Source organism: Nomascus leucogenys, chromosome 6, assembly GCF_006542625.1.
Source record: "Nomascus leucogenys isolate Asia chromosome 6, Asia_NLE_v1, whole genome shotgun sequence".
NCBI lineage: Eukaryota > Metazoa > Chordata > Mammalia > Primates > Hylobatidae > Nomascus > Nomascus leucogenys.
Genome location: NC_044386.1, coordinates 87,092,959 through 87,118,621, shown reverse-complemented (window position 1 = coordinate 87,118,621; position 25,663 = coordinate 87,092,959). Strand labels below are relative to the sequence as shown.

Below are 25,663 nucleotides of genomic sequence, written 5' to 3'. Positions count from 1 at the left end.
GTTGGAGAGGGGTAGGATTAGGGCTGGGGGTGGCAGTGGTGTAGGAGGAGGTCACTTTTCTATTTCTATTGACACCAGCTAAGGAACTTGGGTCCCCACTGTGCACCAGACACTGTGCTGCACTCTTGGCATCTCTCATCTCATTTTGTTTTCCTAAGAATCTTATGATGCCAGCATACCCATTTCACAGCTGAGGAAGCTGAGGTTCAGAGAGGTGAAGTGATTTGCCCAAAGCCACAGAGCCAGGAAGTAGTAGCCCTAAGACTCAAACCCAGACCTGTCTGAAGTGAAAGTTGTTTCTTCAGCAACAGCTGCCTCCCTGTAAGATGCAGGCTGTGTTCTCCTAGGACTCTCCCTCCAGTAAGGGGGACAGAACACCTCCTCACAGTCACTCCACCCAGGCTGGTGTGCAGCAGTGGCAAATGCCCCATGCATCTTATGCATCAAAATGCAGAGGGCGAAGTGAATCACCACTGGGTGGGGGAGGAGGAAGGGGAGAAGCCTCAACAATATTTGCTGGAGAATGTTGGTCCCTGAGCATCACTGTGAGCTGCCACTGCATCGCAGGGGAAGGAGGCCCCATTTCTCCTGAGGAAGGAATATTTAAGAAGTGGGGAGTCACCAGGACTTCAGTGGTTGTATGCGGGTCTGTGTGTACGTGGGGCAGCAGTGCCTCGTGGGAGGAAGGGGCCAGAAACCAGCCCTTTAGAAGTGTTTTGTGCTTATCACGGTCAGTAGCAGGGATGATTTAATAATGACATCAATAACATCCACTACTATAATTACCCCACTCTGCCACTGAAGAAACCGAGGCTCAGAGAGGTTAGGCATCTTGCCTAGTGTCACACAGTGAGTCAATGGAGGACCCAAGACTTGAACCCAGGTCCGTGTAACTCCAAGCCCATGCCCTTCATAGCTACATTCTTTTTCTTTTTTCCTCTTTTTTTTTTTTTTGAGACAGAGTTTCACTCGTTACCCAGGCTGGAATGCAATGGCATGATCTTGGCTCACTGCAACCTCTGCCTCCCAGGTTTGAGTGATTCTCCTGCCTCAGCCTCCCGAGCAGATGGGATTACAGGCATAAGCCACCACGCCTGGCTAATTTTGTATTTTTAGTAGAGACGGGGGTTTCTCCATGTTGGTCAGGCTGGTCTCGAACTCCCGACCTCAGGTGATCTGCCTGCCTCGGCCTCCCAAAGTGCTGGGATTACAAGCATGAGCCACTGCACCTGGCCTTCATAGCTACACTCTTCTGCCTCCCCCACAGGATTGCCAAAAAAGACCCAGGAGGCTGTGGGGTAGAAAAGAGGGGTTCCATTTGGGTATTAGGAGACTTGCATTGAATCCCACCTCTCCCACTGCCTTGCTGGGGCTCTGACCAAGAGATTTAACATTTTCTAAAACAAATTATTATTATTACAAAATAATATATGTTTACTGGGTTACACGTGAAAAATACAGAGTAATAGAGAGAAAATGAAAGAGCAGCTACAGTCTCATCAGATGTTTATAAACATCTTCCCAGCTGGGTGCAATGGCTCACGCCTGTAATTCCAGCACTTTGAGAGGCTGAAGTGAGAGGATTGCTTGAGGCCAGGGGTTTGAGACCAACCTGGACAACACAGTGAGCCCTCATCTCTACAAAAACTTTAAAAATAAGCCGTGCATGCCTGTAGTCCCAGCTACTTGGGAGGCTGAAGGGGGAGGATCACTGGAGCTCAGGAGGCTGAGGCTCACTAGCCGAGATCACGCCACTGCACTCAGCATGCGTGACAGAGCGAGGCCCCATCTCATATAAGTAAGTAAATAACTTGTACCTAGATGGCTGGAGGCAGGGAGAGGCAGGTCCCTGAAGTTTCCTGAAGCCCCTCCCACCCTGCCTTCCCCTTCATTTATTTAACCACTGTTTCTTGAGCGTCTCCTGAATGCCAGGCCCTGAGCTAGCTCCTGCCTTCCTGGGGCTCTCACTGAGGTGAGGCAGATAGATGGTGTAAGAAAACACAGAAGGACAATATAGAGAAGTCAGGCAGTGACAGAGGAGCTCCAGGGAGATGGCAGCCTGTGGGCTGGGCTCCTGTGGGTGGGCCAGATCAGGTTGGGTATTGGAAAAGGCCTCCCCATAGGAACTGCATTTCAGCTGAACCTTGGAGGATGAACAGAAATTAGGCAGGAGGCAGAGGATGGCAGGAAGGTGTCCCAGCCTGAGGGAACAGCCTATGCTATGGCTCAGAGGCAGAGAGGGCTCTGGACATTCAGGGAGCAGAGCGTCGCCCCCTGTGATGGGAACATGGAGTGGAAGACAGAGAGGTGGGGATGACCCTGCTGCCTGCTGCCCTTGCAGGGGAGCTGGGAGACCAATGAGACCAGTGTGAAGGCCGTTTGCCATGTGCAACTCATATTACAAGACAAATAGGATTTCTTTTCTAATCAAAACTGTATTCCCATACTTCTGCCCTCATTATTGCTCCCAGTGTTTTCCCTGTTGCTCTCCCTACAACCCCTCTTCCCCAAAGCGGGAAGAAAAGATAAAAAGAGCAAATTCCTGGGAAGGACCAGCAGCACAGTTTGACTGGATGCTTTTAACTAAGTCTGTAGGCAGGAGAGACTTTTTATCCCTTGCAAGTTAATGCAAACTGTTAGGGAGATAAATAAATGACAGAGCTGCTGATGGACTGTTGGGCTCAAAGGAGAGACATTTGTCTCACTTTAGAAGAAGGACCTGGAGGGCTCAGCCCCATCGACTCGTTCATTGTGCTGTTATCTGCTAGAGAGGTGGTGACACCACAGCAATTAAGACAAACTTGAGTCTATAAGTTCGCGCCTGCAATCTCGTGGCTTCAAAACAAGACAAATGATACCGCCAAGGGAGGAAACAAAGTCTTTTTCAGACTCTGTCCAAAGTCACAGCGAATATTTGTGGTCGTTCAGCAGAAAATTTGTCATTATGAGGTCTGGGCTCTGCTGCCTCCCCTGCCCCACATAATAATCCACTCCTGTGGCTCGTGCCAGCCCAGGCTGTCTCAGGGGCTCCACCCACTGCCAGCCACAGCCTGCCCTACCTGCCCACTAGTTGAAGAGCATCTCTGGTGGGTCGGGGATGTTATTTCTGCCAAGGCGGAAAGGAGTCATGACAAAGCCAGCAAGTGCCACAGCAGCCTTGCTCTGCCATGGCGGCCGCTGACCTCATCCCACTTCCTATATGAGCAGCCAGCACCCACCAAGGACCAGGCTCAGGGCAGACATCCTGAGCTGTTTACTGCTTCCCCTGGCCTGGTTCCTCCCGCAGGCCTCTTTGCTCCTCCTCCCTATTCCTGATCCCACATCGCCCCTCTTATTGCCTTTGCCACAGCACCTTGGAGCTGATGCCAGCCTCAGCCTCCTCCTTTGGCCTCTCACCTGCGCTTGGATTGAACTGCTTCCTCCGGCCTCATAAAGTGAAAACACCCGATTGCCCAAAGTAGAAGCTGGGACCCGGTCCAGGTGCAGTCCTGGGGGTCCACCTGACCCCAGGAATGGAGTTAGGCTGCCGTGAGCCATCGGTGCAGCTCCCCATTCCACGTCCTTCTGCCCACCTGCTGGGCATTACCTCCCTCCCTCACTCTGGGACTCGGGGCCATCTTTCCCTCTCTCCATCCCCCCTCTATGCCCCCCTTTCTCATGGACATTGCTGTGACTGAGAACACAGGCTCCCATTCTGGTTTTCCTTTTTTTTTTTTTTTTTTGAGACAGGGTCTCACTCTGTTGCCCATGCTGCATTGCAGTGGCGCGATCACAGCTCACTGCACCCTCCCCCTCCCAGGCTCAGGTGGTCCTCCCACCCCAGCCTCCTGAGTAGCTGGGACTACAGGCATGTGCCACCACACCTGGCTAATTTTTGTAGAGACAGGGTTTCGCCATGTTGCCCAGGCTGGCCTCAAACTCCTGAGCTCAAGTGATCTGCCTGCCCCAGCCTCCCAAAGTGCTGGGATTACAGGCGAGAGCCACCCTGCCCGGCCAGGCTCCAATTATAATAGGGGCCAGACTTAGCTGAAGGTTGAAGCTCCAACGGGGAGTTTGGGCAACAGTTAGGGGGATGGAAGGCATCTTTGAGGTGGCAACATGGCCCTCTCTGGGCTCCATCCCATGTGGAAGCAGCTGTCCAGTCCCTTCTGAACCACCCTGTGGGGTCCTGGGGGCTGCCAGCCTGCAGGCCCAGCATCATCCCGAGGCTTCACCTGGAGGTTCCACTGGCCTGAGTGTGCAGACACCTGGAAGCACATGCCTCCCCAAAGATGTGGGTCTGTTCAGGCAGGGCACCCGCAGCTTCCCTCAGTGAGGCTGTACCATCCAGTTCACCTCACACTGGCCTGACCACCCCCCTAACTGGGCTGGGCCTTGGGTAGGGGCTCTGGGTCACACTGCTTTGGACCACAAGGTCCCCGCCACATCTGGAGAAGAGGGTTCCACCTCTCCTCCCTCTGCCCCAATGGATCTCTTGGAACATCTCCAAAGCCCTGGGATTCTGTATCCTGCATTCCCCACATGGGAAAACCAAAGACAGAAGCAGGGACGAGGGGCTGAGTGTGAGGGGGCCTCCTGGCCTTCAAGCCAGAGCCCTAGAGGCAGAGGAGGCACCTGCCTGTCATTGTGAACTGGGGCCCCGTGAAGATCCTCCTGTCCTGGAAACACTTGCTTCTAGGCTCCCCTGAAGGTCTGAGAGGCCTGAGGCTGCCTCCAGTGAGGGTTTGGTCTCTCAGAGGCTCCAGTTAGAAAGTGAGTGGGTGATATTGAGGATTGGAGCAAGAGATTCAAGCAGGACAGTGACAGGCCCCAAGGGCCTCAGGTCTGAGGGCCCCATCTCTGCACCCTACCTTCCCTCCCTCCTACCATCCCACACCACAGGCACCCTCCCTGTGCAGGCCCTGGGCCAGGTCCTGGGATAGAGGTGAGTCAGCCTCATCCCTGCCCTCAAGGGGCTCACAGTCTATATCCAGAGAAGGAAATAAAGAAGTTGTCAGCTGGGCATGGTGGCTCATGACTGTAATCCCAGCACTTTGGGAGGCTGAGGTGGGCAGATCACTTGAGGTCAAGTGTTCGAGACCAGCCTGACCAACATGGTGAAACCCTGTCTCTACTAAAAATACACAAATTAGCCGGGCATGGTGGTGCATGCCTGTAATCCCAGCTACTCGGGAGGCTGAGGGAGGAGAATCGCTTGAACCTGGGAGGCAGAGGTTGTGGTGAGACGAGAGTGCACCATTGCACTCCAGCCTGGAAAACAAGAGCGAAACTCTGTCTCAAAAAAAAAAAAAAAAAAAAAAAGGCAGCAGAGTAGGCACCGTTTGAGAGGGGCCTGAAAGGAAGAATAGGAATTAGCCACATGGATGGGGTGAGGGTAGGCAGGGGTGGCTTTCCAGCAGGGAAAGAGCTCATGCTGCCTAGGCCAGTCTCAGGCACCGCAGTGTTCTAGGTCTTAGCCTTCCCATGACCTCTGAGGGCAGAGGCAGCTTGGCCTCTGGCCCCCAAGGGTGACTGGAGGAATCACTTCAACAGGCCAAAGAGGGATCTGCCTCCAGCCAGAGGGGTCTTAGCAGGAGAACCCCTAAGGGTCACTCAGCTCCCCATCTTCTTGACTTCAAGGCAGAGGGGAATTTATAGTTGGGGGCTGCCCCAAAGTAGGGGCCCTTGACAGGGGGTCATGAGTGAGTGGGCTCCAGGGTCTCCACAAACCCTAAAGTTGTGAACAAAATTCTGTGCGTGCATGCATGTGGGTGATGTAATTTGGGGGCAAGGATGCTCACAGCATGAACCCAAATGGTGAGAACTCTGCTCTGGGACATCAGGACTGGGAGGAGCTCCAGGACACTGTGAGATCAACCCCTACATTGACAGATGAGGAAACAGACTCAGACAGGAGACGTGCTTTGTTCAACGTCACCCTGAAAGTTGGTCTCCAGGCCAAAGCATGCGTCTGGAGCAGTGTTTCTCAGTGCTGTTGTGGGGCGCTCTGCACCTGTATCCCTGGGGAGCTGGTCAAAGAGATCCTTGGCCCCTTCCCAAAGGTACTAACATTGTCTTGGCAAAACAGAGTTTGGAAGCCTCTGTGCTAGAGGACAGGGCATGTGTGTGTGTGTACATGTGTGCACATGTGTGTGCTGTGTGTGTGGAGTTGACTATCAGAGCCGTGGCTAAGAGCGGGGCTCTGGGTCCCAAACGGTGCTTTGCTACTTGTTGGGTGACCTTGGGTAAGTCACCTGGCCTCTCTGTGTTTCAGTTTCTTCATCTGTAAAATGGGCAGAATAATCGTTATCACCATCTACCTCCTGGGATCATGGTGGGGATTAAACGAATTGATACAGTAAGCCCTAAGCACACTGCCCAGCAAGGTACCTGCTCACTTTTCCTACCGCCCTTGACTTGGGATTTGGGGCTGACAGGTTTGCTGGATGAATCTTCTCAAAATAAGGATACGCTTTAGTCTGAGTGGTGGCTGATTCACATTCCAAGGTAGCCCCTTGTGGGAGCCCCTGAGCTTTCCCCACTCTCTGAGCGCCTCTTCCTGAGAAAGTCCATCATGTGCAGTGCCCACAGTTCTCCCTGCCCTGAGCACTGGGCCAGGGTCTTCCTGGCCGAGGTCCCATCCAATTCTGTGACCTTCCTAACCCCACGGAAATGGCAGGTGCTCAGAGAAAGCTGGGAGCCTGTGCCTTGAAAAGCATTACTAAAAATGTGATGAGCTGACTCTGCCCTGGGAAGCACATGATGCCTCACATAGGGTGCCCTTCCATGGGGCACTGGACTGCACATGGGCTGAGAGTCACAGCTCCACCATTTTGGCCATTTGATCCACACACATTTATTGTGCAGAGCCAAGGCCCTGTTCTTTGTACTGGGGATACAGTGTGAAAAAGACCAGAATCTCTGCCCTTGTGGAGACCCCATTCTAATGGAGGGCAGAGGAGGAAGGAGACGGAAGAGAAAATAAGTAAAATTAGTGATGTGTCACACAGTTCTGGATGCAGTAGACGAAAATGGTGCATGCAATGGGCACATGCGGCCCTAGGGCAGGTGCGGGAGGGGTGCGATTTTAGAGTGGTTAAGTAGGTTTCACTGAGATGCCATTTGAGCTGAGACCTGAAGGGTGTAGAAGTGAGCCATGTGGATGCATGGGGGAAGCGTGCTCCAGGCACCAAATGCAAAGGCCTACATTAGCTGGCCTAACACTAGCTGCTAGTAACATATAAAACCCCAATCAAAATAATTGATCCCTAGCTTGCTATTTTTATTTATTTTTGAGACAGGGTCTCACTGTCATTCAGGCTGCAGTGCGGTGGTGCCATCACGGCTCATTTAGCCTCGACCTCCTGAGCTCAAGAGATCCTCCCACCTCAGCCTCTCAAGTAGCTGGGACCGCAGGCATGCACCACCACACCCTGCTAATTTTTTAAGTTTTGGTAGAGACAGGGTCTCAATATGTTGGCTCAGGCTGGTCTTGAACTCTTGGGCTGAAGCAATCCTCTCCCCTCGACCTCCCAAAGTGTTGGGGTTACAGGCGAGAGCCATTGTGCCTGGCCTCAAACTCACCCTTTATAATAGCACCAATCCCACCCATGAGATGGAAGCCCAGCTGGGCAGTGGCTCCCTAGCAACGCGGTACCCTATGGAGGGAGTGTGAACCTTCCATGGCTAGACGTCTCTGCTGTGACCCCGGGTGGTTATGTGCCCGGATGTTCAAGGAGCAGCAAGAAGACCAACTGGCTGGAGTCAAGAGAGAATTTGGGGCGATGGAACCAATATTCTTTGAAGGCAAAGACAGCAGGACTTCCTGCCAGGCTGGATGTGGGTGTGAAAAGGGAGTCAAGGCCATGTCCTGGCATTTTTGGGAGTGCCAAATGGCTTGGGCACTGGGAGGACGGAGATGCCATTTACTGACACAGGAAAGCAGTAGGAGGTCTGGGTGGGGTGGGGGATTAGGAATTTGCTTCTGGACATGTTGAGATGCTGTTCAGACCTTCAAGTGGAATCCTGAGCCCCTTGGAGCCTCAGCTCCTCACTTGTAAAATGGGGGTAGCCAGGCTTACCTGGCACGTGGCTGAGGGGATTTCCTGGGAGGTGAGAGGTGTGGCAGGTGTGGGGTCAAGGGCAGTGAGGGGCAGGGGTGGGGCTGGGGTGGAGAAGGGCCTCTCAGAACAGCCCACTCCCTCCTCAGCCATGCAGGTCAGGTGGATGTGTCTGGCAGTCCAGTAAGGAGCTCATGGCGGGGCCCTGAGATCCGGCCTACTCCTTGCCATGGGACCCATCCGAGTGCCTCCGTGCTTCTGTTTCTCATCTGACAGTGGAGCTGGGCTGTGGGCCTCAGCACAACTGTGAGGAGCTAGCGGGAGGCTTGCACGTCCCTAGGCAGGCCACAGGCACTGTCACACACATCCCTGCTGAAGTGGAGATCCCACCTGTCCCCAGCCCTGGGGGGTGACAGACCTCCTGGACAACACAACTCTTATGGCAGAGGCTGTCACAAAGCAGTAATACTTTCATTCCCATCAGTGATGCTGACGGGACTGACCCTTTATAGAGAAAAACATTAGGAAAACAGAAGTGGGCAGGGGCCCTGGGAGCCTCCATTCTCAATGCCCCACCCTTTGCCTCCCTGCCAGTGTCAGCGCCTTCAAACCAGAAGGTATGGGGATGGCCTGGTGGGGCAGGCCACACCCGGGCAAGGCCACCTGCTGGCAGAGGTGAAGGCGAAGGCAGGGAAGCCAGGGCCCAGCAAAGCTCTTCTGGCGCAGGCAGCGTACGGAGAGGGGCGACAGGTGGGTTGTTCTCCTTGGTGACTGGTCCTGGGCTTTCAGTGCCCTGCGGCAGTCTCACGGGGGCCCCTGCTGGCTCCGCCTCTCCTCCAGCGCCCGGCACACCCACATGGACACCACGGCAGCGTTTCCGTCATTGAACTGCATGATGAACGGGTGGCCCTGTGGGGAAGAGGAGGAGGCTGTGACAGGCAGTCCTGGGACTCCCGCGCTCATTGTACTTTCCAGGGCCTGCCCTCAGCCTGGATCTGATCTCTTTCCCCAGTAACCCTGTGAGGTAACGAGGGAGGCTATCAGCTCCATTTCACGGCCTAGATAATTGAGGCCCAGGGACGGGCAGTGACATACTGGTAGTCAGCACCAAGCGTCTGGAGTGCTGGCTGGCACGTCTCAGACTCTGCCACCTCTTCCTGAGGCTCGCACTAGCCTGGAAGGTGCTTAAGGGCGAGGGCCTGTCTTTGCTGCACACTGCCTGGCCCTTCCTCTGCCCGGCATCACTCGCACGGCCAGTCAGCCAAGGCCTGGCACTGTGTTGCCAGCTTTCTGGTTCAGTTGCTGCCCAGAGACCAAAGAATCATCTCGTCAGAGGCTATGTCAATCCCTTCTAGCTTTCTCCTTTGTCTACAGCTCTCCTATAAAAAGAAGTCACCACCTACAACTGGAGGGAAGGCAAACATGTCAGGGGAAGCGGGGAGGGGGAGGAATGTGCTGGGCTGTGCACAGGATCTCTGGGTTCCTGGTGAGAAGTTCCACTGGGGGCTGGACTCTGGAGGGGCCGGCCCTGTTGCCCTGTTGCCTGCCTCTGGTTCTAACCCACTTACCACACAGGCAGGCCAGGTTCTATTTAGCCAGTTCTCTTCTCTGCTGTCTTGAAGCACCAAGATTTACATCCACAATCTCAGGGCCTCCGGGGAACTCCCAGGGAAGGTCAGAAAAAAGCAAGGACAACCCCAGGGTTACCAGGTCACAAGTCAGAGGTGAAAGGAAAAGTGAAAAGCTTTCTCTCTTCCTCTTCACCAAGCGGCTTCTTGCCTAGGAACTTACACCAGGTGGCTTCCTCTCCTACCCAAAACTGTGCAGCTTGCATGGCGAGACTCCGGGAGCCATAGCGAGGAGAGAGAATGGCGGAGATGAGGGCGCCCTGTGCCTGCCCCCAGCTCTTCTCCCTCCCTGTCCAGTGGCCGCTTCCTCGCTCCCCCCAGCTCTCCTCCCTCCAGCTTCCTCAGCCCCTCTTGGGCCTGTCCTCCGCCTGCACAGGCTGGGCTTTCAGGGTTGCTTTCCCAGCACACCCCAGCCTTGACTGCAGCCCTAGAGAGGCTGCTTAAAGAGCCACACGGCCTCGCCATGAGCTCATCACAAAGCCAGGAGGGATGTGGACCCTGGCTGTCCCAACCTCAGCGTCTGCAGGGGCTGTCAAGGACCAGGCCTGGGTAGAGCAGGGCACGGCATGACCCCCCTGGACCACAGGTCAGACCTGTGGGGGATAGGAGAATGCTCAGGCTGCCTCATCCTAGGCTGATGCAGTGCCCGCCCCCAACCTTCTCAGTCGAGGTTGGGAAACCTGCCCTGGGGACACCCAGCGTGGGTCTATCTCAGAGGCACACAGAACACTGTCAGAGCTGCGAGGAAGAGGAGGAAATTCGGCTTCGAAGATGCCAAGGCACCCAACCCCGGGCAGGGACCCGCTGAGGCTGGGGTGGAGCTAGGCCTGGAGCCCAGCTGGGCACTTCCCATAATCTGCTCATAGCACTCTGGGAGGCTCCTGACACACCTGCGGGCCCCCTAAGGGCGCAGGGGCCATGGAGGCCAGGCTGGGTGTGGCCCTGTGGGTGGCAGGGGTTTGGTCTGGGGCCTGAGGCAGGAGAGGCCCAGGAAGGACTGGATTTTGGCTTCCACATGTTCTCCTCCCCATATATATGCCCACCCCATGGCTGCTTTCCCAAATCGCTGCCTAGACAGAGGGAAATCCTTCCCAAAGTCCAAGCGTGCACACTTCCTCTCAGGAGGGGCGACCTCGTGCCCTTCTAAAGAACAAAGGGAGAAGCTGTGCTCGCGAGTGACTGGCCCCTCCCCCCACGCCCGGGGTAACACAGTGTCACTTTCCCAGAATGCCGGGTGACTTTGGGGCCCATATGCTCCATCTCTGTTATCATCTGTTCTGGAACAAGCAGAGCGGAACTGCAGGAGGGAGCATAGAGGCATTCCTCCACATTCCAGAAGGGCGGATGGCCATACTGCAGGGAGGCAGTTTGCCCAAGTGTCCCGGTAGGCGAGGGGAGAGGGCTGCTCGGCTGCCGCCATCCTCGGCTGCAGTGGAGACGCCGGCCTCTCCTGCCCTCCTTGGCTGGGAGGTGACCTCGTCTCCTGCTGCTGATGAGGCACGTTGTATCCCTGATACTTTACCCCACCTGCAAGGGAAGTGACCTGGACCCACTGGCTTTGTCCTCAGTCACTGTTGATTGGTTTAGGGTGGTTGCCTGAGAGGGAGAATCACAGGGGACAGACATGGAGGGGACCCAGCGTCCTAGGCTGTGGCCTGTGGACTTGGTAGCTGCTGGCAGCTGTTCACCACTATTTGACTGGACACAGAAAAAGCCACTGTGCAGCGCCCGAGAGCAGGAGGTGCTGTCCAGAGGCAGGCAGGAGGGGGGTCCTGACGGCACTGGAGACCCTGGGGCCATTATACCCAGAGCCTGGCAGCGTCTCTGCCTGCAGGGTCCACACGGTCACAGGATCCTGTGAGGCACCTCACAGGCCGGGACTGGTTTGTTATTTGCAGCCAAAGAAGTGTTAACTCACACAGGTGGGCACAATCGCCTCCACTTTACTGATGGAGGCTGCAGGGTCACAGCTGACCTGGCTGAGCTCCCAGACATGGGACTGCACCACAAGTCTGTAACTCAAACCCATTGCCCTGGGCTCTTCCTGAATAGAGGGAGAATCAATATTCAGATTGCAATTCCCCCTCATCTTGTTTCTACCTTGGCGACTCAGGTCTGCCTAGCCAGAGGTGCGACCAGGGCTGCAGGCTGTAAGCCTAGACCATCCCAGGTCTTGACCTCTATCAGCACTGTCCCCTGGACACACTGGGAGAGTCACTGACTCCCCGTCCTCCCATCAGCCCTGCATGGGATTCAGGGAGAATACACCATGACCTCCATTTTAGAGGAGAGGACACTGAGGCCCAGGGAGGGAAGAGAGGGGTTAGGAGCTGGCATTGAGCTCATGTCTCCTGGTTTCTATTCTGGAGTATTCTCAGGGTTGGCCTGGCTCCCCTGGGACCCTGGCAGGTGTGGCTCTCTCCTTCCTCCTAGACTGTAACTGACGCCCTTAACCCTGTGACATGCACAATGCAGGCATTCCTCACGAGTTTAGCAAGCAAACAAAATCTGATAGAGAATTTGGGGAGAAACACAAAACTCACTTGGCCAGAGGTGCCCAAGTTCCACACAGCCAGATGCTCTAGGCATCTTGGCAAGGCCAGACTCCTAGAGATGGATGGAGATAGCACACTAAATAATACCAAGTCCAGCCCGGAGGTGACCCCATCTCCTTTGTATTACTGATGATGCACATTGTATCCGTGATGCTTTACACCTCTCTGCAAGGGACTGACTTGGACAAGGAGTGCTGTGTGCTGGGCACTTGCCAAAGGTTTATCCTGATGTGCCCACTGGCTCCCATGCTCACTGTGGCCCACACACAGCTATGCATCTCCATTGTGCTGAAGAGGAAATCGACACTCAATGTGCAGAACTTGCCCAAGGGCAACCAACAAAGCAGTTGGGCTAGAACCAGAACATAGGTCTCCTGACTCCAAATGCCTTGCTCTCCTGTGCTTGCAATCAGACAGCCAACCTCGAGGCTCCTTGCAGAGTCCCCAGCCCCTGCGGCTGGTCCCTCCTCTGGGCTTGGGGTGAAACGTACATCCCTGCCAGGCAGAGGAATCCAGGTGTGGGCAGGCTCTTGCAGCCCCATCAGGCTACAAGGAACAATGGAAGCACGGCATGGTGCAGCTCCCTGGAACCCAGGCACCAATATAGATGCTTGTCAAGAGCATCTGCCACCCACGGTGACCACCCCAGGCATCTAGGCCTCTGTCCTTCATGCAGAAAGCATGTTAGCACCATTTCCGCACAGCCATGTCTATGGAGCCTGGCAGTGCCAGGCTGGAGCTGCTGAAAGGTCTTGCTGGCCTCATCACCAGGCAGTGAGAGCCACTCTCATTCCCTGGATTCTCTCAGGGCCAACTGCAACAATTAAACTGACGAGGGTTGAAGTTATTATAGTCCACAGACTTTGCCACCGAAGATGGAGACACAATGAAGGGAAAGGAACAGGGCTGCCAGAGGCAGGATGACTCCAAAAGTGGGACACAGGGGAGTCAGGGAGGTGCTGGCATCACCTGGGCAGACACCCTCACCAAAGGGGCTGAGAAGCACAATGAGGGACATTGGTGAAAACATCATAGTCATAAAGATGAACTGTGGTTGCTCACCACGCCCTCCTCCACCTGGGCATTAATCAGTGTGTCACTAGTTTGACTCTTCGCCTCTGTACTAACGTCCCTAATTCCTGGCCACATGTTCCACTGTGGTGAGATGCCTTCCTGATGGACTGACAGCAGGACACTCCCGGGCCCCTCCCTCGTGGAGGCAGGGGGGCAGGGCTTGGTGTGCTCGTCGTGTGGGCAAGAATGGAGGCTCCGAGCCTGCCGCAGTGTGTGGGTGCTGCCTGAGGTTTGTGGGGCTGGACTTCCAGTCCAGTGCTCATTTAATGACACCTCGCTGTCTGCCCTTAGTTGGGCTTTGAGCTTCTTCTGAAATAGGAATGTACCTATTTGGGGTCCCCATACTTTCATCTCTAACTTTCTAGAGAATATAATAAATTTGAATAATTTAATAACTTGCTGGTGTGGCTGCAGGGCCTGGTGCAATGCCTGCATGTGGTAGGCCCTCATGAAAAGGTGACTTGTATATTCTGTATGTATATATCTACTCACTGAGCACTTGCTGTGTACAGGCATTGGCTAAATGCCTTACATCTGACCACAGCTCTCCTGAACCCTCCCGTCACCCCCATTTTATAAAGGAAACTAAAGCTCTAGGAAGCTTGATGATATGGGGCAAGGTCATGGAGAAAGTGGCAGAATTAGAGTTTAAACCCAGGACACTCTTCTACCATGGAAGACACCACACTGCCTGACTACTGGTGGTGTCTCTCTGGGGAGATGGCTCCATAAGCTGTGGCTGCTCTAGGTATTTGGTGGCTCTCTGGACCACGGGACTGCTCTGCCTCAGGGTAAGCACCAAGCACATCCTCTCCCACCAAGGATGCTGCATGGGATAGGAGGCCAAGAACTCATGAACCTGTTGAAGCAGTAATCCTGGCCTAGTAAAGAGTCCAACAAGCTGCTCTTGGGACAGGGCAGCCCTGTGATCAGGTGACTGCCCTGTAAATGGTGATTTGAGAGGCTGAAGGGACCTCCACATGCCAACCCACTGCCCATCCCTTTGCCTTTCGTTGCTGGACCTGTGAGCCTTGCCTGAAGGCTCTATGCATCTCCCTTTAGGATTCCAGCCCGCTTGGCTGTGATAACACTTCTGTCCCTTCTCACACTAATGGAGTGTTAGGACTAGATGGGATCTCACAGTCCAGCGGAGCCATAGGCTGTGAGGTGCTTTGGGGGCTCTGCAGCGGTTTCAAATTCTGTTAAGAAAATTTTTAGCTACAGTTTTAAAAACCAATTTAAAAAAATAACATACACTCAACTATGGTCAAAGGGTTACACTGAATACTGGTGATCTGTTACCTTGTGCTGTGGTGTTACTTTTTGCAGCTTTTAGAGTCCGCTTATTAGATCTGTGAATATTATTCAACTTCTTACATGGCAAGCATGGGCTAGGAGGGCTGCTGTGGTGCACTGGTCATTTGAAAACAGATGTCCACTCAGGACGTACACATGCATGTGTAAAGCTGTGTTGAGTGCACCAGAGCCCAGGTACACTGAGCCCCATCACGTACATCGGGGTGGGGGATGCAGTGTGGTCCGTGGCTCTGAGTTTCTGATGGTGTCAGTTCCCATAAGGTTTGAGTACCATTTGTCTGACTAATATATTTACCATAAACGATTCATATGAACAATTGGTCATTGCTGTCAGTGGCTAACTGTAAAATAAAACGTTTCTGCTATTCCTTTGTTAAGCATCTACGTTGGTTTGATGGATGCCCAAGTTGGGAAGGCAACTGGGTGAGTGAGGATTTCCTTGACACTGTGCTACTGAGACAATACACAGAAATAAGCTGTGTGTAGCTATGAGATTGCCACTGGCCCCTGTGACCCTGGCCCTCCGAATTTTGTGTCCTTTAAGAGAAGTCTCATGGATGACTTTAAAAAGAAGTGTCTACAATGGATACTAATACATTCATGCTAAAAAAAAAACAACCCACTTCTACATTAATATTGAAGTCTTGCATTAATTTTACATAATAAAACATGTTCCACTGTTAAAGTTTTAAAGCTACCAATCTAATCCCTACTTACCCCGGAGAAAACTTCAGATTAGAGAAGTTAAATAATTTATGGGAGGATGCACAGATTTCCAGTGTCTGCTGAATTGCTGACAAGTGGCAGGATAGTGGGCAGCCTGATAATATTAATTACGTGAGATAATAAATCATTACTATCCCTGGGGCCAACTCTTCCTTCCAGGCTGGGCGTGGCCAGGCTAATCAACAGGAGTGGCCAGGGAAGGAGAGGACCTGATAAGTGACTCAGCAAGAGGAAGCCAAAGCATCACAATAACAATCCCCCCCACTGCCCCGCACCCTGCCTGCGTGGAGTGACTGCAAGGGCCCCTGGCTAAGAGTCGGTCAGCCCTCCCCTGGCCATCCCACTAGGGCCTCGCCTATAAAAGAGATAATACTAAAGAGTGGAGGGGGCCTCCCTTCCCCTGGCTTCATTCTATATAGAAGGACTGCTGCTGTTGTAACACTCCTGAGCCCTGTCCCCAGGGAGGGCGTGGCAACACTGGGTGGGTGGGCCTACTGGGCAGATTTGTCTGGCCTGCCATCTCATGCTGAGCCTCCATGCAGGCTCTAAGCTTGCGGGAGGCCTGCAGTTGTTCACCTCTGCGTAGTGAGGCCACTGGGGCCACACTTGTAAATACATCCTCCAATCCAGATTTGTATAGAAGTAAAGCTGATACTTTCTCTCCATCATTTCTGGGTCTCATCTGTCAGCTGGTATTGAACACAGGGCAGCTGTCTGCAGCTTCCTCACCCACACCAAATACCACCTGCTCTCTCTTCCTCCTGGAGTGGGTTGTAAGGACCAAATGAAGTCACCTGACCCTGGGGCGGTGCTTCACAGATATACTCTGGGCAGGTGAGAGTTATTCTTCCACACAGAGCACAGGTCCTGCACTTGAGGGCACAGTGGTGAGACTCCAAAGATGTGGAGTCTTCCTGTCCACCAGAGAGCATACCTGGGCAAATGCCACGAATGCAGAGCTTTCCACACAAGGCATTTGTTCTGAGAACATGCTTTCTTGGTCTCTGATTTATTATTTTTATTATTTTTTTATTTTGAGATGGAGTCTCACTCTGTCGCCCAGGCTGAAGGGCAGTGGCACGATCTCGGCTCACTGCAACCTCCGCCTCTCAGGTTCAAGTAATTCTGCCTCAGCCTCCTAAGTAGCTGGGATTACAGGTGCCCGCCACCACACCCAGCTAATTTTTGTATTTTTAGTAGAGACGGTGTTTTACCATGTTGGTCAGGCTGGTCTCCAACCCCTGACCTCGTGATCCACCTGCTTTGGCCTCCCAAAGTGCTGGGATTACAGGCATGAGCCACCGTGCCCAGCCGTCTTGGCCTCTGATTTCTAAAGCTTTTCCATGGTTGGGGGTGGGGGTTCCTTGCCAGCCCTTCATTTCCTTTTAAGACCTGGGAAGTGGTATGCAGCTGTGACCTGTCATTTCAATCAACCTTCCTGAGTTTATTCTTCATAATTGCTATAGAAATAGATGTTTTTCCCCAAATATTCAATTATTAGCAGCAAATTGCTTACCTCTAGCCATCCTAGACAGTACACAGCCATCTAAGGGGGTCAAGGAGCTCTCCACTTTTCATCTGAGCAGATCTATGTGTTTCTACACAGAGTAATAGGCCAGAAATGGACCATTGGGAGAAAAAAAATGTTTCCAGAGGTGTCTGTGAGTCATTCTAGGGCTTGTACTTACAGAGCAGCTGCAGGACCCGTGTCGCACGGTGTTGGATGGGGCATAAGACGACTCCAGTGGGCCATGGTGAGGTGGCTAGACACTTGGGGTGCTGACACTCATGAGTTTGTCGGAGGAAGCTGATCCTTGTGAATGGCAGAATTGTGCCACTGGCCTGTTTAAAGGGGGCTGTGGTGGCTGCTCTGGCAGGGGCCTTGGATAGGACTGGGCAGGCTGTACAGTGGGGGACATGCTGGCTGCCTCCGGCAGTTTTGGGCCATGCAGATGCCCAGAGGGATCAGGAGGGAGGACGCCAGAGGAGAATGGGCATTTGCTCCAGATAATACTGAAGACTCACCCCTGAAAGGTGGAGTCTGCAGCATGTCCACACCGTGAATATGGGGCCAGTGACAAATGTCTAGATATTCAAGGTTTGTCTCTGGGGGTGACTGATGGCTCTGTGGTGATGGAGGTTTAAAGACACAATGCTCAGAAGGATGGATTCTCCCTTGTCCTCTGCTTTCCTTACCTCCTGAGTAAGAAAACATTTTAGGCCGGGCATGGTGGCTCATGCCTGTAATCCCAGCACTTTTGGAGGCTGAAGTGGGTGGATCACCTGAGGTCAGGAGTTCGAGACCAGCCTGACCAATACGGTGAAACCCCGTCTCTACTAAAAATACAAAAATTATCCAGGTGTGGTGGCGCACGCCTGTAATCCTAGCTACTGCACAGGCTGAGGCTGGAGAACTGCTTGAACCCAGGAGGCAGAGGTTGCAGTGAGCCGAGATCACGCTACTGCACTCTAGCCTGGGCCACAGGGTGAGACTCTGTCTCAAAAAAAAAGAAAAAAGAACCAATGAAAGATGTGAATTCTCAAATTAAAAAAAACAGTGATTTCCAAGTAAAATAAATATAAAATCTATACCTAGAAAAACTATAGTGAAAATGCAAGCACCAAAGAGAAACACATATTGCCTAGAAAGGGTAGCAATTTGGCAGTCAGCAGATTCTTACCACCAACAGTAGAAGTTAGAGGACAACAGAATATCTCCAAGGTACTCGGGAGAAATTATCCACCTAAGCTTCTAAACCCGATTAAACTAACAATCCAAGAGTTAGGGCAAAGGGAAGCCAATCCTAGAACAAAAACTCAGACTGCTTTACCATTCACAGACCATACTGACACAACTCTTGATGTACTTCAGAAAGGAAAAGAAACCTCCGAAGGAATGCAATCACAATGAGGAATAACTGGCAAGCATGTGGATAAATCTGAACAAGCAGTAACTATATAAAGCCACAACCGCAGTAATGATTTTGAAGATCTAAAAACAAGGGGACAGTGAAATTCCGGACTGTGATAACATGTAAGAAGGGAGTGATCAGAAACTCTAAAACCCCGAAGTCTCGGGGAAAAGGGGCTGAGGTAAGGACTGCTGGTTGCCCCCTGGTATCCATTCTCCCTTTCTCCATTGTGGTAAGAGTTCTGATTTTAGCAGGAAACACTGTCACCTAGCAGAGCAACAGCACTCCCAGCCTCTCTGGGGGTCAGTTTTGGCCAACGCCATGTGAACAGATACACTGTGTGCCGGTTCCTAGTAATTCTGTCCTTAAAAGAAGAGGCAAGCATTTCCACACCCTTTCCTCCTTTCCTGCTAGCTGGAGCTTGAATGTCCCTTAAGGAGCTGCCAGATCAGTCTGGGCACCCTACTTCCTGTCTGCTTTAACATGAGTGAGAAACACCCTCCTGTCTTGTTTAAGCTGCTATTTGTTTTTTATTATATACAGTTGAGGCTAACTTAGGGATAAGCAATTAGAGGCCAGAAACAGAATATGATTTCCAAACCAATGTAAAACTAAATGTAAAGGAAAAAAATGGATATATTAAATAGTTAGGATATTTGACCTCACTCAAATCTCATGTTGAAATGTAATCCCCAATGTTGGGGATGGGGCCTGGTAGGAGGTGACTGGATCTGGGCGGAGTGGGTGGAGTTCTCAAGAATGGAGTGAATTCTCATGAGATCTGGTCCTTTAAAAGTGTGTGGCACCTCCCCATTACCCACTGTCTCTCTTGCCTATGTTTTTGCCATGTGATGTGCCAGCTTCCCCCTTGCCTTCCACATGATTGTAAACTTCCTGAGGCCTTATCAGAAGCTGAGCAGATGCCCCGAGCCATGCTTCCTGTACAGCCTGCAGAACTGTGAGCCAATTAAATCATTTTTTAGGTTACTCAGTCTCAGGTGTTTTTTGTAGTAATGCAAGAATGGCCTAAAGAAACCTTACTGCAACAGAATGGACAAAGAAGAAAAAAGAAATCAAAAAAGCAGAGAGAAAGTACAAAATAGGACTGTACGAAAAAAACTCAAGTATATCATAAACAATAAATATAAATGATTAATCAATTAATAGAACCTTAGTTAAAATTTAAAACATCAACAACAAAATGCAGAGATTCATGTAAAAGAACACAGAAGTAAAGGATAATCAAACATAGCAAATACCAACCAAAAGAAGATGGCATAGCTAGATTAATATCAACCAAAAACAAAATTTAAAGGAAAATATATTAGAGATAGAATCACCTCATAAAGACAAAATACTTTGAAATGAAGACGCAATATTTTGACATATGCAACTTAACATTACTGCCTTAAAACATATAAAGCAAAAATGAACAGGAATGCAAGGAGAAACAGACACAGCCACAATAGTAGTGGGAGATTTTAGAGTACCTCTCTTAGAAATTGATAAATAATGCAGGTAGGAAATTAGTACAGCCACGAAATATTTGAGAAACACAATAAAGTTGATCTAAAGGACATCTATAGGACACTGCATTCAAAAATTAAGAGAATATATACTCTTTTCAAGCAAAGAGAGAACACTGGGGGGACAAACCAAATGACCATGTTTTAAGGGAGTCTAAACAAATAACAAAGATCTGATGTTATACATAGCATGCTCTCTGACCACAGTGGATTAAAATTAGATAATAACCACAAGATAACAAAACATCTTTCACTATCTGGAGAAAAAAAATACTTCTAAATAATTTGGCATAAGAAAATCCTAATTGAAATTGAAAATTACTTAGAATTAAATGACAATGAAAACACTGCATGTAAATACTTGTTGGATGCAGCTAAAGCAATATTAGCAGGCAACTTCATAGCTTTATAGGCATATATTAGGAAAAAATATTGAAAATTTATGAGCTAAGTGTTTAACACATTATAAAAAGAACAAAAAGTATAGCTGAAGAAATCTTAAGACGGCAAATAATAAAGAACATGAAGGAATTAAATAGAAAGATGTCATGAAGATGATCAAAATTGGTAAAGAGAAAACAAGTAAATATCAAGAAGGGAAAAAAGATACGTAACTACAAATCCAGTCAAAATTAAAAATAAGGGCCTACCATACGAATGATATGAAGCCAACATTTGAAAAATGCTGAGAGTGATGACTCACAACAGCAGAAAGGGAGTGTGAGATGATGAGAAGTGGAGAAGTGATAATGGTGGTGGGTGGCAAGGTGCCAATGAGCACTGACAAAACATCACCCCTCGTGGGGGCATCAAAGGTTTCAGAGTCCTAGCATCATAGTTTTAACTTTTCAAAGCATTTTGTATCCATTTTCTCATCTTATTTCAAGAAGCAGCCAATTAAGCAAAGGCTGTTACCCCTTTAAAATCTTAGTAACAGCTTTTCTAGTTCCTTAACAGGGAGAAACAAACCATTTACACAAAGACTGAGCCAAAGTGGAAAATTTTTGCTGCTATCGAATCAACCAAAAATACAGAGGAAAAAATTGCTAAAAACACTGGATATCAAGACATCAAAACTTTGAGTAAATGTAAATAACCTTAAATGAAGTCCCATCTTTTTTTTTTTTTTTTCCAGCTGTGATGTTCCAGAGTTATCTGACCCTCACTCAGTTCAGTGGAATGGGCTGCTGAGGGTCAGGAGTGCAGGGAGCTGGCTGGGGAAAATTTGGAAGAAGAGTGTAACAAAGGTCAAAGTCATCAGACCTAGTCTAGTTTTCTACAGGATTGAAACTATTCTCAAGTTTCTGCTATTAGCAACCAATGTTTTCCATCTGAAACAGACTCCTCCTTTTTTAAAAAAGGAAATGCACGAAAAGGAAGCAAACTTTGAAAATTCTGATCGTTTTGCATCCCAGCAGCAAATAAAAATCATCAATAGAACTCACTCTTAGCCTTGAGCAATATTTTCTAAAACAAAACACAAAGAACCTGTGGTATTTAACTATTCTGTTACTGATTTACTGTGGTTTGCAAGGTAATGTTGAAGAAAATTAAACGTACAGAAGCCTGAAATGCGTTTTTGATGGTGGGGACTGGTGTGACCTGTGTTTTCCAAGGTGGTGCTGCTGGTCATGCGCAGAATGAATGACAGAGAGCACACTTCGGTTACAAATAAACTGGCCACCTTCACTGCAGAGCCTCATGAAACCAAAGTCTATTTCCACTGTGAAGAAAGACAAGTTATTCAGTTGCAAGCTTCCTTCTAACGGTAGCTGTGTCTATTTTACTGAGGGTCTTTAATTCAATAAGATTCACTATGGATGTGTGGAGAGGTTTCTATGTGCCTAGATCTAAGCCTGGTTTTAGAACCTAAGGACTTTCCCTGGCACATTCATGACTCTTTGGTCCTCTCAGAAAATAAAACTTCAACAGTTTGAAGTCCCCCTTAATTACTGATTCACGATCAAAATAATCATATTGCTTCAAACTTGGACATTTATATACAACGTGATCGAAGAGTATATTTTCTATACAGTGAAATGGCCAGTTTCCAAATCTAGGGGCACTTTACAATCTATAGGCCACTATACTTTGACACCCTTATCTTAGACTAAGAATCTGGAAGTTAAACTAGAACTTGAACATTTTAATTTTAGGTAGTCCCTCAAGCTTTTCCTTAAGCCGCTTTCTTGTATTTTAGACTTGATTCTAACAAGCTTAGTATCTGATTTCCCAATTAAAAGCACAAGAGAAACAGCCAAATAGAAGGAGAAGAGGAAGGTCTGTTCAAGGGAGGAACAAGAACAGCAGCAAAACTATACAAAACTACTAGCAAAACTATACAACAAAAACAAAAAACCGGCTTGGGGTCAACCAGCCTAGGGACAAATGGCCCTACTCGTGTCAATATCAGGAGATACTGGTATAGAACATGGCAAATAGACAATGTCCATAATAATGAGCTTAAGAATTTTTTGTTTTTTTTTAGAGATGAGGTCTCACAGTGTTGCCCTGACTGGAGCACAGTGGCTATGCACAAGCACAATCATTCCGAACTACACCTTTGAACTCCTGGGCTCAAATGATCTTCTCGTTTCAGTTTCCTGAGTAGCTGGAAGTAAATTTAATTTTTTTAAAAATTAAATCCTGATGCATGTAATCTGTTTAAGAGGATAGAGAAGTGTTATAATACATTCAAGACCCATTGCTTGTAATTTTTTTTTTTTTTTTTTTTTTTTTGAGACGGAGTCTCGTTCTGTCACCCAGGCTGGAGTGCAGTGGCGCGATCTCGGCTCACTGCAAGCTCTGCCTCCCGGGTTCACGCCATTCTCCTGCCTCAGCCTCTCCAAGTAGCTGGGACTACAGGCGCCCGTCACCAGGCCGGGCTAATTTTTTTGTATTTTTAGTAAAGACAGGGTTTCACCGTGGTCTCAATCTCCTGACCTCGTGATCTGCCCGCCTCAGCCTCCCAAAGTGCTGGGATTACAAGCGTGAGCCACTGCGCCCGGCCTTGCTTGTAATTTTTTAAAGTTTGATTTTATAAAGAATACACTACAGTTATCTGAATAATCTTCTTACATGGAGCAGCTCATCTACCTATGATGTTGCCATGTGAGTTTTAGAAAATCCATATTAAACACAATGAAGGCTCTCACTTTGCCCACTTTTCTGTAAAGTTTGCCATGAAGCACCATGTGATCTCACAGGGACAGACAAGCCTGCCGATCCTCTGAATTCATTAAAGACATACGGGGCCACTTTAGGCCCAAGTTTACCTTGGCTTCTTTGCAGAGAGTTTGATTACTTTTAAGATTTATGGTCAAAGCGGGGGGCGGAAAAGAAATACCTCACAGAGCAGATTTATAACTTCATCTTGATTTTTAATACCATTAGGGATGACATCCTATGACATAATCTTGGAATGACGGCAGGGTGACTCAGAAACTCAGTGGGAAGTTTCATATTTTAGGGTCTGGAGCATTTTGTAGTTGCAAGGTCAGGTAGGAAAGGACCAGGGAAATGAGTCAGAGAGACGGTCAGAGAGTGAGTGTCAGCTGGTTTAATTTTCTGTGTCAACTCCGAAAATTAGATAAACAATGACAAACCAGGCTTTTTAAATGAACTTGTCACTTCTGGTTTTCTTGATACAGAGCAACATTTTTCAAGTTCTGGTAGCCCCAAAGACAGATTTAACCCCTGAGAGGTGTATCCAAGGGTTTCAAAGTCCTCACATCTGAAAATAAAAGGTTTAGTCTAACCCTATACCCCTTGAAAGAAAAACTAATTATCCTTGAAATTTAAATACTCTTCTCAAAACAATTAAGGGGACTTTGCCTAGAGCCAGAAGGTCCAGTCTTTTGCAGGAGGGTCTTAGCAACGTCCTAGTTTTTTCTTTCCACCAGACCAACTCAACCCTTCAACACAGCTCCTTTGATCTTAACCTCCTTTTGCAAACCTGACCTCCAACCACTGTTCTAAGCAATACTGTCCACATTGAGCAGGTACTGGCTCTCTTCTCACCAATGCAGGTGAGCAGAGACCTGGCCCTGCCCCTCCTCTGCCTGGTGCTCTGTCGTTACGAAGAGGTAGGAGGTAAGAATTGCCCTGACTTTTATAGGCTTTGTGCTATTATAAGTCTTTGTTGCAGCCATGGCATTCTCCCTGGTGGTGAAGGGAACAGACCAGTGAATCTTCCTAATAGCTGCTCCTATTGCCTTTGCTGTAAGGATATTTATTTAAAGACAACCCAGTTTGAATATGTTGATTTGGAGAGAGAAATGCTTATATTTACTGATACCAGCAGTTGAGTAGGGGGTTTTCATTCTACAAGCGGCTTTCGAGCTCATTATCTTATTTCAGTGTCACAACAACCCCATGAAGTAGCTGGATGGCATTACTGTTACTTCCTTCAATTTGTGGATTTGGCCAAGGTAGAGCTGGGATTTGCACTGGATGTCAGCTCCCAAACCTGTGCCTTTTGTGATGATGTGCAATATAATAGCAGCCAGTTGTCAGCACTTACCCTGTGCCAGGTGCTCATTAGGTGCTTTCATTTACATTAGTTCACGTGATCTCCAAAAGCCCTATCAGAAAGTAAATGATAACCTATTTTATAAACAAGGACACTGCACTCTTAAGATGGTAATGATGCCTGAGCCCAAGTTTCTTGAGGTTCTTGGCCTTCACAGGTCAGTCTTTCCCCACACTCCACAAGTGGTCAAAACGGGCCCCCGCATGACAAAGTCAGAGTCTGCCCTAGAGAAAATATGAAACAGGTGATTTGAAGCCCTTTGATCCTTCAGTCTTTGCCTCATCCCTCAACTCCAATGCCCCTTTTCCTGTTTAATGCAGAAGAGTCTCCTCTTCCAAAGCTTCAAAATCATCTGATGCCAGCTAACTGCTGACATTAAGCCAATTCGCAGGAAAGTATGAATAACTTAAGAAGGGCACTAGGGCCATGTGCATTTGAAAAGAAGATGCTTGGCTCCTGCCCAGCTGCAGCTCGGATGTCTCACAGGTGGACTATTCAGGGCGTGAGGGGCTCTCTCTGGGTAGACAGGTAATAATTTACCTGTGGTTTCCAGGAGTCCTGTGGATTTCATTCTCTACAACACAGCTTATTCCCCCTAGCTCTGACTCTGTCTTCTGTAAAATATGGAGAACAGCATCAACCTCACAGGACAGTGTGTGTGAAATTCCTAGCCCAGAGGCAGTTCTGTAGTCATGACTATCAGTGGCCTAAATTTTGCAGTACTTATCATACTCCTTTTCTAAGGAAACTTTTATAACACCTAACACATGTTAAGCACTAAGTGTGGCAGACATTAGGACATAGGTTTGGTTTTGTTTTGTTTTTTAATGTGACTGGCTCTCCCGACAGCTGCAGTAGAGAATTAAAGGCCCTGCTCTCCACATCTTAAGGACCCTCACCACTCAGTAAGCAGCCCCTCCTCTGAGCCTCAGCCCTAAAGACCCAACTTGCTCCCCATTTAAAACAAGAATGAGCAGACTTCTGGGTTTAGAATTCCATGTAACGAAACCACAAAATAGAAAAAAGGAATCCCAACTGTTGCACTTGTGCACAGCCTATAGACAAGACAGCAGTGCCCTCAGACAGCATTTCAAATACAGTTTATTAGTGTGTGATATGAAAAGGGTATTTTTATTGCATGATATAATGCAATGGGACCTTGGGCGCTCTGTGGAAAGACCTCACACTCAGAAGTGTAATGAACCCGTAGTCCCAAAAACATTATACTGTACATTAACCTATCATTAATGGCACATTAGGGCTAGGGGCATTGCACGCTTGCTGGTCAGGGCTCCATCAGGACAGTGTTGAGAAAACCACACAGTCTTTCCAGGCTTAAAACAAATAGAAAAAAT

The 25,663-nt window shown here is 49.4% G+C and overlaps 2 protein-coding genes across 2 annotated transcripts in view; both read right to left on the bottom strand.

Moving 5' to 3' along the window:
* SKOR1 (SKI family transcriptional corepressor 1) overlaps positions 1 to 25,663 on the bottom strand; it is a 64,920-nt gene that overhangs the window by 18,869 nt on the left and 20,388 nt on the right. The gene's annotated exons all lie outside the window — the stretch shown is intronic.
* MAP2K5 (mitogen-activated protein kinase kinase 5) overlaps positions 8,490 to 25,663 on the bottom strand; it is a 261,289-nt gene continuing 244,115 nt past the window's right edge. The window contains exon 22 of the mRNA XM_030814642.1: positions 8,490 to 8,948. Within this exon, the coding sequence (XP_030670502.1) occupies positions 8,844 to 8,948 (105 nt within the window). The 3' untranslated portion in view covers positions 8,490 to 8,843. The remainder of the gene's footprint in view (positions 8,949 to 25,663) is intronic.